This window comes from Notolepis coatsorum (genome assembly GCF_963971535.1).
Source record: "Notolepis coatsorum genome assembly, chromosome: 2".
Classification (NCBI taxonomy): Eukaryota; Metazoa; Chordata; class Actinopteri; order Aulopiformes; family Paralepididae; genus Notolepis; species Notolepis coatsorum.
Window position 1 is genome coordinate 2891874 of NC_140166.1, and position 18412 is coordinate 2910285.

General features: G+C 46.4%; 1 protein-coding gene across 1 annotated transcript in view; it reads left to right on the forward strand.

Moving 5' to 3' along the window:
• The window catches only part of unc13ba (unc-13 homolog Ba (C. elegans)), a 516655-nt gene that overhangs the window by 484902 nt on the left and 13341 nt on the right, over nucleotides 1-18412 (forward strand). Inside the window, exons 38-39 of the mRNA XM_084308024.1 lie at nucleotides 9481-9564; nucleotides 17805-17964. Of these exons, the coding sequence (XP_084164150.1) occupies nucleotides 9481-9564; nucleotides 17805-17964 (244 nt within the window). The remainder of the gene's footprint in view (nucleotides 1-9480; nucleotides 9565-17804; nucleotides 17965-18412) is intronic.

Genomic DNA, 18412 nt, shown 5'->3' on the forward strand with positions numbered 1-18412 from the left:
TGATTTGTGGAGCGGATAACAGCCAACGCCGGTGAGTGTTGGAATTACCCCCGAGAGGAGCCCAGGTGAGACGGCGCTCAACCCAGACCGAGGCCGCCTCGCTTCTCCTTCGTTGTGGACCTACAGCCTACAGTTACCGTCTACAAGAGGGCCCAAGTGTATTCATCTGTGGATCAAGATCCTGCGGGCACTGTGTTCTGTACCTGAATTCTCCCCAGGAATCGTTGGCCAGATGGGATGCAGCTGACGGCTCTCCAAACCCCCCCCCCCCCCTACTGACTTACAACCAGCAGGACCCCTTTAGTATCCCGCTATAATCCTTAAGTACCATCGCTATAGTTCCCTAAAGAACCAGGTTGTATACTTGCTTCCTGCGTAACCAGAGATTGGACATTCAGTGTTGATTTGCCTACGAATACTCATTTGCCTTACAAGTGCATTCAAATCATAAATGTAATTAAGTGAATGTTGTATATACCTTTTGCTATATTAAACCTTCGACTGTTATATTTGTGTGGACCTGATTTCATATGTGGGAAAGTGTTCATCATACTTAGATATGGTGTACTGTATGGCCAGAAGTTAAAGTACATCAAGCGGTAGTGGTTTAATGATACCATACTTATCAATACAGTCAGGGAATTGTACCCCTCAGTTACAATTGGTCCTTCGAGCCGGATGGTAACTAGTGTAATATTAATATAGTGTTATTAATATTGAAATGGCCTATGATGAACACTCCACGAAACGGTCCTCCTAACGTAGAACGCCCGCGGCGCAGACGACAGACACCTCACTACTTAGAGGATTACGCTGTCAGTCAACTACCTAGCCTTCTACAGACGGTAAACGCGGTAAAAGTAGAAAGTAAAATTATGTCTGACCTTAACGACCAGGTTACCCCGACCACAGAGGCCCTAGTGGGTTCTAATGTAACTGACCAAGCTCACGGTGGGGACCAGGAGGGAACAGACATGCCTTTACCCCCCGCCAATACCAAAGAAGTAGTCCCCGACCAGCTCCGGGAGGAAGACAACCCTCCAGAGGTGGAACCCTGCACGGAACAAGATGAGGAGAGCGCCGAGGAGATAGAGCTCCAGGACTCCCCAACGAGTACAGCCAGGAGCGGCTCACCTCTACAAGCGTCTTCCCCCAGCGAGGCGGAGAGGATGCTGTCACAGGCGTTCCTCATCAGCCTGACAGCCTCTACCGAACGCGATCGACTCCAGGGTGAACGCGATCGACTTTAGGGTGAACGCGATCGACTCCAAACACAGCAACGGAGCGAAGAAGAGCACATACGCCTGGAGATGAGACGCCTTCAGACGGAAGAGAATATGGCAAGAGACCGGTCCGACACCCAGCGCGCCGCTGACGGTGCCCAAAGAGAAGCAGAGCGCGACATCACTCTCATCCAGCGCGAAGCCGAGCGCGACAGACTACAGGGCGAGCGCGACAGACTACAAGCGCAGCGAATGGAGCAGCTGATCACCAAGGCAACACCCTCTCCCTCCGCCAGGGGTTCAAGGGCCTCGTCGAGACAACAGTCAAGGGCAGCATCCCCTAACCGACCAAGCGACCCTGAACTTGACCACCAGAGAGAGCCTATACCCCCCGCAGACCCCCTTCCCCGACCGGTCCAAGCGAGACCCTGCTACAAGGAAGGAGCAGCATACACTGCGGAGAGGCTAAATAAACGACTACAGGATCTAGAGGACCTGACAGAAGAAGAAGAGGGAGAGGAGGAGAACCAAGCCCGACGACAGCACAGTACTCCACCGGACCAGGAGGTCCAGTACAGCCCAGGCTATACCCTGCGCTACAGACCCCCGACTCTATTCACGGGTGAGCACGACGCACGACCAGCCCCGAGGAACAGCACCTGGACCAGCGGGCCATGGTACCCTGCCGGTACCAGCCCACAGAGAGGCGCAAGAGGAGACTCGCCTAGGAGGCCTCTCTCCCAACGCTCACCGATGTGCCAGCCATCCACGGCGTCATACATTGGCACACCGACGTTTCCAGACTTCACCCATGAGAATCGAGCACAGTACACGGAGCTCCGGATGTGCTTAGAGACAATGATGGTGGATGTCGTTGACGAACGCCACAAGTATGCAATATTACTGAAGCACCTGAAAGTACCCCGAGCGCACAATATAGCGCTAGCCTATGCCACCTCTACGACCCCATACACCGCGGCTCTAGCAGCGCTGGACCAGAGATATGGGCGTATATGGGATTACGTAATCCAAGAGATAAGGCATATTGACCGCCTACCCCCAGCAACAGACAATCGCTCACTAGACGACCTGTCTATAAAAGTGCAGTCCCTGGTAGGGATGCTGGGAGCGCAACGAGAAAAGGGTATGCACGAGCTATACGCCAACTCTAACGTCGAGAGGATTTTAGAGAAGCTGCCGCCCGCCAGACAAGAGCGCTTTAGGCGGCAAAGAGACCACCGTGATCCTAACGGTCCCGAACCATCCCTCCTCGATTTAGCCGACTTCCTGAAGAGAGAAGTCAGCAGCCTATGCTTGGATACATTCGTGCGGAGCACACCAAGCTCCAGAGAGGGACCTAGGAGAGTAAACGATGGAAGAAGATCAGTGACTGTCATGCACCAATCAGAATCAGTACCGAGCAGTAAGAACCACAGTACCCCCTCGAGAAAAGAGAAGTGGAAGATGGTGTGCCCGTACTGCGAGAAGGAACACTGGCTGTCACAATGTGACCTGTTCAAGAAGATGAATGCAGAAGAAGTGAGTCAATGGATAAAGTCCAACAGGCGCTGTTACCGATGTGCGCGCAGTCACATGGCAGCCGAGTGCCGCCTAAAGAAGAGGTGCAGTCGGTGTGACGGAGCCCACCTAGATGTCCTACACGACAGTAACAGAAGAAAGCCTGCACCTGCACCATCGAGCAGCACAAAGGCAAGTGTCATGTACATTGACCCCGCCAGCAGCAGCGGCGCCCAGGTGCTCTTAAAGGTAGTCCGTGTAACATTGAGCCACCAAGATAAAGTCATGGACACTTACGCCGTCCTTGATGACGGGTCAGAGAAGACCCTTCTCCTCGCATCCGCTGCGGCCCAGCTGGGACTGCGGGGGAGCGAGAACCAGATGACGATTCGGACAATAAGAAGAGATTTAAAGACGATAAAAGGCGAGAATGTCTCCTTCACTATCGCAGCAAGCGGGCAGCCAGAGAGACGGTATAGGATTACAAATGCTTTCACCAGCCAAGAAATAGGACTATCACAGTACACCTACCCCATCGCCAAACTGATGGATAAATATGTGCACCTGCGTCAACTACCTATCCCGCTCATAGACGGCGCCACCCCGACCCTGCTGATAGGCTCCGACCATGCAGACCTCATAGTCCCGATAGACCGGGTCCATACAGGACCCAGAGGCTGTCCTGCAGCAGTCGAGACCCGCCTAGGATGGACATTACAAGGCCCCCTCGCTAAATCTCTCAACCGAACAGCAGCCACTAGCTGCCTCCACTCCAGAGTGACAGAAGAAGACACCACTCTCCTGCAGCATGTCGAGAGGCTATGGACACTAGAGACAATGCCCTTTAAGAACGAAAGGAAAGACATTTACGCCATAAACCTCCTCGAGCAAGGGACAAAGAGAGTCACAGTCGGCGGAGTGATGAGATACGCAACTCCACTCCTGAGGCGAGAGGGAATGCCCACCTTTCACGCCACGAAAGAAGCTACGGAGCGGTATCTATTGAACACAGAGCGGCGCCTAGCCAAAGACCCCGCTCAAGAGAGTGTGTACCGCGCTGAGATTGAGAAGCTAATCACAGCGAGACACGTAATGAAGATTGACATTAAAGAGGCCGATCAGACGACCGAATCATGGTACGTGCCGCACCACAAGGTCCACCACAACGGCAAGGATCGCATTGTGTTTAACTGCAGCTACCAGATCGGATCCCAGAATCTGAATAAAGAGCTCTTGCCCGGCCCCACACTCGGCCCCTCTCTACTAGGCGTGCTACTACGCTTCCGCCAGGACAAGGTGGCTATCAGCGGGGATATCAAAGGGATGTTCCTGCAGGTGAGACTAGTGGAGGAGGATAAGCCCCTACTGCGGTTCCTATGGAGAGAGAGGATCGGAGATGAGCACCCAGCCATCTACCAATGGGAAGTCCTCCCCTTCGGAACCACATGCAGCCCGTGCTGTGCTACATTTGCACTGCAGAAACACGTCGCAGAGGACCCAGCAGCAGATGAAGAGGTCCGACACAGTGTGAAGAACAGTTTCTACGTGGACAACTGTTTACAAGGCGTTTCGACCCAAGAAGAAGCCGAGGCTCTCCTACTCAAGCTACGCGCCTCCCTGATCAAAGGCGGCTTTGATCTCAGGCAGTGGGCCAGCAGCGACCCGCAAGTATTGCGCAGCCTCTCCCCCGCGGACAAGGCAGCCAGTAGCGAGACCTGGATGGCGACCATCCCAGGAGAAGCCCCAGAAATGACACTAGGACTAGTCTGGCGCTTCAAAACAGACTCGCTCCACTATAGACACAAACCCCTGACCACGGAGCAGGGAAGGTCGACGGCGATACCGACCACCAGACGGAGTGTGTACAGAACACTCGCCAGACAATATGACCCGTTGGGATGTATTCTACCTTACACCACCAGGGCAAAGATGATTGTACGAGCACTATGGGACAAGGACCAGGGCTGGGACGACCCAATACCCGCACACCTTGCCTCCACATGGAGAGAGTGGGAGACGGAACTCCGCTCACTCCCAGGCGTCAACATACGCTGCAGCTACTTCCCACCCACAGTGAGGCCAGAGACATGCAAGATGGATCTACACGTCTTCAGCGACGCCTCCGAAGTAGCCTATGGATCTGTGGCCTACTTGCGTGCCCAAGAGAAGGGAGGAGAGATACACACCGCTTTCATCCTGGCTCGCTCAAGAATAGCCCCACGAAAGCAACAATCTATCCCGCGTCTAGAGCTCTGCGCAGCCCTAGCAGGAGCGCATCTAGCCACGTTAATCCAACGTGAACTCACCATCCCGGTGCAAAGAACAATCTTGTGGTCAGACTCTACGACAGTACTCACATGGATCAAGTCTGATTCATGCAGATACAAGGTCTTCGTGGGAGTCAGAGTCACAGAGATTCAAGAGTTAACAGAAGCAGCAAGCTGGCGGTATGTGGACACCAAACACAACCCAGCTGACGTCATCACCCGGGGAATGTCCCTAGATGACCTCACCCGTCACAACATCTACAGTGACGGACCAGAGTTCCTCAAGCTCCCGGAAGAAGAGTGGCCTACGCCCACCCCACGGGAGGCGAGTAAAGAGGAGGCTGAAAACAAGAAACCTATGTTCTGTGGATTGAGCACAGTTGCCTCCACAGACCCCAACATAGATGATTGCCTCACCCTACAGAGTGCACAGCTAAAGACATTCCTGTGGCACCACCCAGAGATTCAGCCCACCACTGACATTTCAGCAGCTGACTACGAAGAAGCAGAACTTCTTCTACTACAACGAGCCCAGAGAGACTCGTTCCCCGATGAGCTAGACTGTCTACAGGGAGGAAAGCCCGTCCCATCAGACAGCAGACTGCTCCACCTGGCACCCGAGAGTGACGCCCATAATCTCATCAGAGTGGGTGGTCGTCTGCGGAGAGCCCCCGACCTACCGGATGACGTTAAGTACCCGATAGTCTCGAACAGCCGACACAAGGTCACAGAGCTGATCATAAAGAAATACGACGAGGATGTGCACCACGCAGGAGCAGAGAGAGTCTTCGCGGAGATCAGACGTCGCTATTGGATACTTCAAGGGAGAGAAGCAGTGCGACGCTTCCAGCGAACCTGTCTAGACTGCCGAAAGTGGCGCGCGCAGCCCAGCATACCCCGGATGGCTGACCTACCTCCCTGTCGCCTCCGACTCGGCGACAAGCCCTTTCACTCCACAGGCATGGACTGTTTTGGCCCGTTGTATATAAAGAAAGGAAGAGGAACCGAGAAGCGGTGGAGTATTGTATTCAAATGCATGACCACCAGAGCGATACATATCGAACTCCTTCCAACCATGAGCACAGACTCATTCCTTATGGCCTTCCGAAGATTCACATCGCGGAAAGGAAAACCGTCTACATTGTTGTCTGATCACGGGACAAACTTCAAAGGCGGAGAAAGAGAGCTGAGAGAGAGCTTCCAAGCTATGGGCCCAGAACTTAAGACCCACCTCGCTCCATCCCAGATTGACTTCCAGTTTAATCCCCCGAACGCACCCCACTTCGGTGGAACCTGGGAACGAGAAGTACGTTCTATAAAGACAGCCCTGTACGCCGTGCTTGGGGCCCAGACTGTGGCGGAAGAAGTCCTAATGACAGTCCTCACGGAGATCGAGGGAGTATTGAACTCCAAGCCCCTCGGTTACGTCTCAAGTGATGTAGCAGATGTCGACCCAGTCACCCCCAACACACTCTTGATGGGGCGGCTGGACCCCGCGCTACCCCAGACAATGTACAGGCCTGAAGAAGCGAACGGCCGAAGAATGTGGAGGTACAGTCAAGTACTGGCCGACAAGTTTTGGAATAGCTTCCTACTCCACTATCTACCGTCTCTACAGACCCGCCAGAAGTGGGTAAAAGAGAGAGACAATTTGACAGAAGGAACAGTCGTCATGATTATCGACCAGTCACTACCCAGAGCTATGTGGCCGGCTGGCCGCGTAAGCAAAGTGATCACCGGTGCCGATGGCAAGGTCCGAGCAGCTGAAGTGCTCGTCCAAGGGCGGACTTACACACGACCCGTGGCGAGGCTAATAGAACTGCCAAGACTCCCAGACACTATCGATGACGACCATGACCCCACGACTTTGTGAGTTGACTGACCCTTACAGCGGACCTTGAGTGGTAGACAGTGCGGTTAATCTGTCTCTGCTTAGCTAATTAGGTGGGACTAATTAGGGGGCGGCTGTTGTGAAGGATCAGATTAAACCGAATATATATATTTATTTATGGATATATATTTAATAGTATTTGTATATCGTTTGATATCCCTTGTATATTCTTTGTACATATACACTGAATATCCCTTTAGTCTACTACAGCCCATAATAGTTCATTCTCTCATTGGACAAGAACCTGGCGCCAGCAGACAAGCCCCTTGAGTCAAGTTCAATAGTGCCGACGAACATGTCCCAACTAGCCCCGGTTCCGCGTAGGAATACGGCTACCGAAATACGAATGGTACTATTTGTTCACCGTGCATATAAATATGGCGCAAGTAAAGTAGAACTTTCTTTTAGTCCATTAGTCCTTTACCCTCCAACCTAGTAACAGACGTGAAGCCTCACCCACGACCCACGTGTGGTGCAGTATGGCCTATTTGGCCCCAGAATAGGCATTGAGACCTCGTGTAAATTCATAGCTGAATTGTCATAGTTTGGCACTGTACCGTCGAGTGGGACGTATTTCTATTAAGTTAATAATAGTCTATTATGTATGGTGCATCGTTCGGTTAGAGTTCTAAAGTGAGCAGCACCCCCATCGTTTCCTCGCGTTATCTAGAGTCTTAACCAGGCTGGGCAGACCACGCGTGGTGCTTTCATCCGAGGAGTTCTGGGCGAGGACGAGTGGACCTGCACATTGGATTACCTACCCGGACGACTGCTGAGCCTATACGGCATGGAATATCTATTTGCTTTGGGTGCTTTGATTTGTGGAGCGGATAACAGCCAACGCCGGTGAGTGTTGGAATTACCCCCGAGAGGAGCCCAGGTGAGACGGCGCTCAACCCAGACCGAGGCCGCCTCGCTTCTCCTTCGTTGTGGACCTACAGCCTACAGCTACCGTCTACAAGAGGGCCCAAGTGTATTCATCTGTGGATCAAGATCCTGCGGGCACTGTGTTCTGTACCTGAATTCTCCCCAGGAATCGTTGGCCAGATGGGATGCAGCTGACGGCTCTCCAAACCCCCCCCCCCCCCCCCCCTACTGACTTACAACCAGCAGGACCCCTTTAGTATCCCGCTATAATCCTTAAGTACCATCGCTATAGTTCCCTAAAGAACCAGGTTGTATACTTGCTTCCTGCGTAACCAGAGATTGGACATTCAGTGTTGATTTGCCTACGAATACTCATTTGCCTTACAAGTGCATTCAAATCATAAATGTAATTAAGTGAATGTTGTATATACCTTTTGCTATATTAAACCTTCGACTGTTATATTTGTGTGGACCTGATTTCATATGTGGGAAAGTGTTCATCATACTTAGATATGGTGTACTGTATGGCCAGAAGTTAAAGTACATCAAGCGGTAGTGGTTTAATGATACCATACTTATCAATACAGTCAGGGAATTGTACCCCTCAGTTACAACATGTATTACTACTAATGTACTATCAGTATTGGCAGCTTGACGTACAGGTTGCTTGCATAATTACTGCATTAGTTGAGTGAACCAAAGAGGTAGTAAAATCAAAGTATGTCTATAGAGAGGTTGGTTCACTCTGCTGCCTGGTAACTGGGACACCACCAGCAAGACCAGACCCCGGTCTATTTATTTATTTAATTTGTTTATTTGGACGGGACAATGCAAAATTAATGAACACTGTGGAGTGTAAAAATTGCCGGATTTAGCACAAGGCTAATTTCCATCCGTTGTCCCCAAACATAAAAACAGGACTCATAGAAACAGTAAGAAATGTACAAATACATAAAAACAGGACACGTAAAAACAGTAAAAAAATTTACAAATACATAACAGCATGTCACATGTGTTCACATGACTGGTTGGACTTCAGCCATTTTTTTTGTTGCCCTCTAAAAGAAGCAAGGGTGGGGCTTTCCCTTATGGAAATGGAGAGACTGTTCCATGTTTCACTGTCTCTTTGAAAGAGTCATCCGTGTTTAAGAATCTGGCATTATGTCATTGTTTTTCTTTCATATTTCAAGTCACTGGTAAATTACAGATGACTGGTCAAAAAGGACAATTTTGTTATGGAGAGAATGCCTGTTTTTCCCACTTGGATCAGCCCCAGATTCAATCAGATTTCTAGTGTTTGTTTTTTAGAACTCTTACAGGGATAATATGATGGCTTAGCACCATCTAGTGGGGAGAAAAAGACTAGTGGACTTAGGATAGAATCTGTATGATACCAGGGAAAGCTGTACATACTGTACATGCATTATGTTAGTATTATCAATAGTATGAGTATACTGTACATATGTCTCACCTGTCTGGCTGATCAGATTCACCTTTATTTTTTTTTATTCATATTTTATCTTGTTTTTTACCTTTTATTCTCATGTATTTCTATTGTAATTTCTATTGCCCTGTCTGTACCCCCCCCCCCCCCTAACCTGTGCTGCTATGACCCCTGCATTTCCCCAAGGGGATTAACAAGGGAACATATCATCATCTTATTTTAAGTTAGCTACTGCTTTAATAGTGGTGTACCGTGTGCTGTGTCTCATAGGCTCAGGAGTGCAGAGGCCCATAGGAGAGGCCATGGTCCAGATTGACATGGTACCTGGGAAGGATCGCAAGGTCAACATCAGAGGTCTGACACCTGAGACATGCAGATACTCACACACTGATACACTCACACTGATACACTCACACACTGATACACTCACACTGATACACTCACACACTGATACACTCATACACTGATACACTCACACACTGATACACTCACACTGATACACTCACACACTGATACACTCACACTGATACACTCACACACTGATACACTCACACTGATACACTCATACACTGATACACTCACACTGATACACTCACACACTGATACACTCACACTGATACACTCACACTGATACACTCACACACTGATACACTCACACTGATACACTCACACTGATACACTCACACTGATACACTCACACACTGATACACTCATACACTGATACACTCACACTGATACACTCACACTGATACACTCACACACTGATACACTCATACACTGATACACTCACACACTGATACACTCACACACTGATACACTCACACTGATACACTCACACTGATACACTCACACACTGATACACTCACACTGATACACTCACACACTGATACACTCACACTGATACACTCACACTGATACACTCACACACTGATACACTCATACACTGATACACTCACACACTGATACACTCACACTGATACACTCACACACTGATACACTCACACACTGATACACTCATACACTGATACACTCACACACTGATACACTCATACACTGATACACTCACACTGATACACTCACACACTGATACACTCACACACTGATACACTCACACACTGATACACTCACACACTGATACACTCACACTGATACACTCACACACTGATACACTCACACTGATACACTCACACACTGATACACTCACACACTGATACACTCACACTGATACACTCACACACTGATACACTCATACACTGATACACTCACACACTGATACACTCACACACTGATACACTCACACTGATACACTCACACACTGATACACTCACACTGATACACTCATACACTGATACACTCACACACTGATACACTCACACTGATACACTCACACACTGATACACTCATACACTGATACACTCACACTGATACACTCACACACTGATACACTCACACACTGATACACTCACACACTGATACACTCACACTGATACACTCACACTGATACACTCACACTGATACACTCACACACTGATACACTCATACACTGATACACTCACACACTGATACACTCACACACTGATACACTCACACTGATACACTCACACACTGATACACTCACACTGATACACTCACACACTGATACACTCACACACTGATACACTCACACACTGATACACTCACACTGATACACTCACACACTGATACACTCATACACTGATACACTCACACTGATACACTCATACACTGATACACTCACACTGATACACTCACACACTGATACACTCACACACTGATACACTCACACACTGATACACTCACACACTGATACACTCACACACTGATACACTCACACTGATACACTCACACACTGATACACTCACACTGATACACTCACACACTGATACACTCACACACTGATACACTCACACTGATACACTCACACACTGATACACTCATACACTGATACACTCACACACTGATACACTCACACACTGATACACTCATACACTGATACACTCACACACTGATACACTCACACACTGATACACTCACACACTGATACACTCATACACTGATACACTCACACACTGATACACTCACACTGATACACTCACACACTGATACACTCACACACTGATACACTCACACTGATACACTCACACACTGATACACTCACACTGATACACTCATACACTGATACACTCACACACTGATACACTCACACTGATACACTCACACACTGATACACTCATACACTGATACACTCACACTGATACACTCACACACTGATACACTCACACACTGATACACTCACACACTGATACACTCACACTGATACACTCACACTGATACACTCACACTGATACACTCACACACTGATACACTCATACACTGATACACTCACACACTGATACACTCATACACTGATACACTCACACACTGATACACTCACACTGATACACTCACACACTGATACACTCACACACTGATACACTCACACACTGATACACTCACACACTGATACACTCACACACTGATACACTCACACTGATACACTCACACACTGATACACTCACACACTGATACACTCACACTGATACACTCACACTGATACTCTCACACACTGATACACTCACACACTGATACACTCACACACTGATACACTCACACTGATACACTCACACTGATACACTCACACACTGATACACTCACACACTGATACACTCACACTGATACACTCACACACTGATACACTCACACTGATACACTCACACACTGATACACTCACACTGATACACTCACACACTGATACACTCACACACTGATACACTCACACACTGATACACTCACACTGATACACTCACACACTGATACACTCACACACTGATACACTCACACACTGATACACTCATACACTGATACACTCACACTGATACACTCACACACTGATACACTCACACTGATACACTCACACACTGATACACTCACACACTGATACACTCACACACTGATACACTCACACACTGATACACTCACACACTGATACACTCACACTGATACACTCACACTGATACACTCACACACTGATACACTCACACACTGATACACTCACACTGATACACTCACACTGATACTCTCACACACTGATACACTCACACACTGATACACTCATACACTGATACACTCACACACTGATACACTCACACTGATACACTCTCACACTGATACACTCACACTGATACACTCACACTGATACACTCACACTGATACACTCACACTGATACACTCACACACTGATACACTCATACACTGATACACTCACACTGATACACTCACACACTGATACACTCACACTGATACACTCACACACTGATACACTCACACACTGATACACTCACACACTGATACACTCACACACTGATACACTCACACACTGATACACTCACACACTGATACACTCACACTGATACACTCACACTGATACACTCACACACTGATACACTCACACACTGATACACTCACACACTGATACACTCACACTGATACTCTCACACACTGATACACTCACACACTGATACACTCATACACTGATACACTCACACACTGATACACTCACACTGATACACTCTCACACTGATACACTCACACACTGATACACTCACACACTGATACACTCACACACTGATACACTCACACTGATACACTCTCACACTGATACACTCACACACTGATACACTCACACACTGATACACTCACACACTGATACACTCACACACTGATACACTCACACTGATACACTCACACTGATACACTCACACACTGATACACTCACACTGATACACTCACACTGATACACTCACACACTGATACACTCACACACTGATACACTCACACACTGATACACTCACACTGATACACTCACACTGATACACTCACACACTGATACACTCACACACTGATACACTCATACACTGATACACTCACACTGATACACTCACACACTGATACACTCACACTGATACACTCACACAGATACACTCACACTGATACACTCACACTGATACACTCATACACTGATACACTCACACACTGATACACTCATACACTGATACACTCACACTGATACACTCACACTGATACACTCATACACTGATACACTCACACACTGATACACTCATACACTGATACACTCACACTGATACACTCACACTGATACACTCACACACTGATACACTCACACACTGATACACTCATACACTGATACACTCACACTGATACACTCACACACTGATACACTCACACACTGATACACTCATACACTGATACACTCACACAGATACACTCACACTGATACACTCACACTGATACACTCACACACTGATACACTCACACAGATACACTCACACTGATACACTCACACTGATACACTCACACACTGATACACTCACACTGATACACTCACACTGATACACTCACACTGATACACTCACACACTGATACACTCACACACTGATACACTCACACTGATACACTCACACTGATACACTCACACACTGATACACTCACACACTGATACACTCACACACTGATACACTCACACTGATACACTCACACACTGATACACTCACACACTGATACACTCACACACTGATACACTCACACTGATACACTCACACACTGATACACTCACACACTGATACACTCACACACTGATACACTCACACTGATACACTCACACTGATACACTCACACACTGATACACTCACACTGATACACTCACACTGATACACTCACACACAGATACTCACACACTGACGGGCCCGGACTGACCATCGGGAGCACCGGGAGTTTTCCCGGTGGCCTGGCCTGCACAGATAATTTTTTTTTAAATTATATAAAAAAAATATATACCGGTATATATAATTTTTTTTTTTAATTATAATTTTTTATTTTATTTTTGTCAGGCCATTGTTTCTAGTTGTGGCAGCGCGATAGTTAGATAACCTAGGTGGGTGGGGAACAGTGTTGTGCTAGTTACTAAAAAATAGTAACTCAGTTACTTTACTAGTTACTCATTTCAAAAGTAACTCCGTTACGTTACTAGTTACTTACACCCAAAAGTAATGCGTTACTGTGAAAAGTAACTATTTAGTTACTTGAAGAAGAAGAAAAATTGCTCCCATGCAGCCAGATACAGATACTCAAAATCGGTTGATCAACTTGACAGTTTCCATTCACATCACTGAATTATCAATAGGCGAGCACAGAAAGACTCAGAAGAAGCTTCTATCCCCAGGCCATCAGGCTGCTAAACGAACAATGAATGAACACTACACAACAACAACCACCAAACGCACATAGCACACACATCCACACGCACACACTCACTTTAAACAAACACACTGTAGCACCCACTCCACACACTTTATAGCACACACCCACTTTAAACAAACACACTGTAGCACCCACTCCCCACACTTTATATTTATTGATGAAGGATTGCACTACAACCCGTACACCTTACTGTAAATTGTACCTAAATTGTACCTCATCCCATTTCTGCTTTGCACTATATAGTACTGTACATTAGTACACTGCATAGTATTGTATATTATATGGTAACTCAGAACATTGTACATATGTCTATACCGAACACTGTGACCTCATTTTCTTCTTCTAAATTACATGCTATACTATGTTATTTGATACTATCTTGTCTAGCACAGTCTCTGGAGCGTAACAGTAAGAAGCATTTTGTATGAAAGTATTCTGTACTTCTGTATGACAACTATTAAAGAAACTTGAGAAACTTGAACTTGAACTCTGCTAAGCAATGTGGTCTAGATACAAACACAAATCTGACACAAACACAAATGTCCCGACGTAATAAGAAATGCACCGTGCCTAATTGCTCGGGGAGGTTGCGCGCATGCACGTTTAGGTTCTAGGTTGAAAATAAGTGCTTGAGGAACAGCCTTGATATCTGTCGCCGGAGCGTTTCATTATAACAGTCTTGCAACGTTGTTTAAGATATCAATCGTGCATTGCAACGTTAGAATAGTTAGGATATCAATTGTGCATGAAAGGACTATATTTATATTGTTTGATTAGTATTGATGAGATTCCCTGGCAGATTTGTAGTCAAAATGCGTTGATCAACTTGAGTTTCCATTCATTTACATTCACATCACTGCACTCACCAGTGTCTGTCGAGATGTAAAGTTAGTCCAGCAGCCCCTTAAACATTTTCTTTATCTCATTTCCATGTTGTACTGTATATTCTCTCTCCAAGTAGTTGAAAAAAGTTTTCCATCCCATTTGCTGTGTGTCGCCTCGTATCATTCTACGCGGGTGGCGAGTGGATTTGGATGAGTCCTCGTAGTTAACGTTAGACTCCAGTATCTTTGAGCCAAAACACAAATGACATAACTAAAACGTTATTTTCTTTTTGCTCGACAAAAGAGAAATACGCGAGTAGCTGCCTGGGCGCTGCCATTATCAGTCAGGACCAGGAATAGTAAACAAAACACGCCCCCAGCATAGCGTTTCCCCGCAGCCAGGCAGACAGGATATGAGGATAATAATAATAATAATAATCACTACCGCTCGCTATCAATCTACGCCGTATATAACGCAAATAACGCAGTGACGAACCATTCAGTAACGTAAGTAGCGTTACTGAATTTCAAAAGTAATGCGTTAGAGTACTAGTTATCGCCAAAAGTAACTTCGTTACTGTAACGCGTTACTTTGTAACGCGTTAGTCCCAACACTGGTGGGGAACAACCAGGATTTCACTGTCTGCGAGGACTATCTGACTCTCTCCCTCTCGCGGATCACACACACACAAATGGAGCCGTGCTGCCGCTTGTGATTGGTGGAGGCGGGACCAGGCGATACAACTGATTGACAGCGGAGGCGGCGAATGGAATGGCAGATGGCACTCAGATGCAGAATAACAGCCTACGAGATAAATCTGGGAACGAGGTTAATAACAGCCAGGCAGTGAGCCAGGTAGTGAGGGACTGGAAGAGATACAGTAGAGTGACATTTCAATTAACGTTGATGTCAAGATGGACAGTGGAAGAAAGAGAAAGGGTGGAGGAGAGAGGGATAAAATAAAGAAAAAGAAAGGCCCTTACAGGAGATGCTGCTAAATCCGGCAACATTTATCAAATGTTTTCTTGCACCAAGGTCAAGGAACCAGCAGGTTAGTCAGTGATAAAAATAAACATGTGGATGTTAGTTAGCTAACGTTACCATGCAATGCATCATCTCCCCTGTCAAAAGCCCAATGTTAAATCTGCCAAGAAACAAATAAATAATTTAACCCTTGTGTCTGAAAACTAAAGTGTTATACTCTTACCATATTAGGGGACTAAATTAAAATAATTTCCCACTTTCTTTTCCATAAATATTTTATTCAACTTCAGATTAAAAATGAAATACTCCATTGTGGTGGTTATGATCGGGCTGAAGTTGAATAAACAATTTATGAAAGAGAAAGTCAAAATAATTCCAAGATAATTCAAAGATTACACACATTTGCCACATATATTGGCTACAAACATAATCACTGCAAAGTTATCAAAAAAATAAGAATCTGACACAAGGGTTAAGTTGTTGTTCCCTTTCTAATTTCCTCAAAAACATCTAGTCTAGTTGTGATCAATATTATTTGACAATTGATGCTTTTTGTTGGAAATTTCAATCAGTGAGCTCATACTTTGAGCTCATTTTATAGTTAAAATTATTGAGACAACGCAATCTTCTGTCTTCGTTGTGCATGCATGCGTGTGCTCACCACACGAGATACATGTGTCACTATTCTGGCAGTGGCTACTGTTATTATAGTATTGTAATGAAAGGTCTGTTATTTAATGTTTGTGTAAAGGGCTATTTTAACTGTTGATGGGTAGTGCATCAGTAAAGTGAATATGGTATTGTGCTCTTGCTCTGTTTGAATAGGTGGAGAGAGTGGTTAACTGTATTAATAGTAAATAGAAAAATATGTTGTGCTCTTGCTTTTTTCTTTTTGAAGGTGGAGAGAGTAGCATTGCTAGTGCCACAACAGTTTTATTTGAGGTTCATAACAGTACATTGTACTAAGCAATTGTTGGCTCATTAGTTTGTGATTCTCATGCACTAAAATTCACCAGAATGCAGGAAATTAAGTCTTTGTAACAAAAAATGTCCTGGTGGGGAACCCCCAGACCCCCCGCTTAAAAAGTGGCCTGACTGGGGCTATATTTCACACTATATCTCCCGGTATGAATTATTTCCCCAGTCCGGCCCTGCACACTGATATACTGTAGGCATAGAAATGTGACAGTACTTCAGTCAACATAAATGTAGTATATGGAATTCAAACTTTACACCAAGTTGTAAGTTCACAGAATTATGTTTAATTACAGGAACCCAATTATTTATGATTAATTTTGATGATCACCTTTACAAATCAGTGCAGTTGGATTTCCATATTCTTATAGATTCATCAGGATGCATCAATTGTTTACACATACACACACACAGATTGCAACCCGTTATTCATTTGTCATTGGCTTCCCTGTTTTCTCTCCTTTCTCTCCATCCAGTCATTGCGGTGAATGATATGAAGTGGCAGACGTCCGGGATGTTCCGGCCGTTTGTAGAGGTCACCATGGTGGGTCCCTTCCTGGCCGACAAGAAGCGGAAGTTCACCACCAAGTCCAAGAACAACTGCTGGACGGCCAAGTTCAACGAGGCTTTCCAGTTGTAAGTACACCCTGAGACTACAGGTCCAACACCCTGAAACTACAGATCCAACACCCTGAGACTACAGGTCCAACACCCTGAAACTACAGATCCAACACCCTGAGACTACAGGTCCAACACCCTGAAACTACAGGTCCAACACCCTGAAACTACAGGTCCAACACCCTGAAACTACAGATCCAACACCCTGAGACTACAGGTCCAACACCCTGAAACTACAGGTCCAACACCCTGAAACTACAGGTCCAACACCCTGAAACTACAGGTCCAACACCCTGAGACTACAGGTGCAACACCCTGAAACTACAGGTCCAACACCCTGAAACTACAGGTGCAACACCCTGAAACTACAGGTCCAACACCCTGAAACTACAGGTCCAACACCCTGAAACTACAGGTGCAACACCCTGAAACTACAGATCCAACACCCTGAGACTACAGGTCCAAC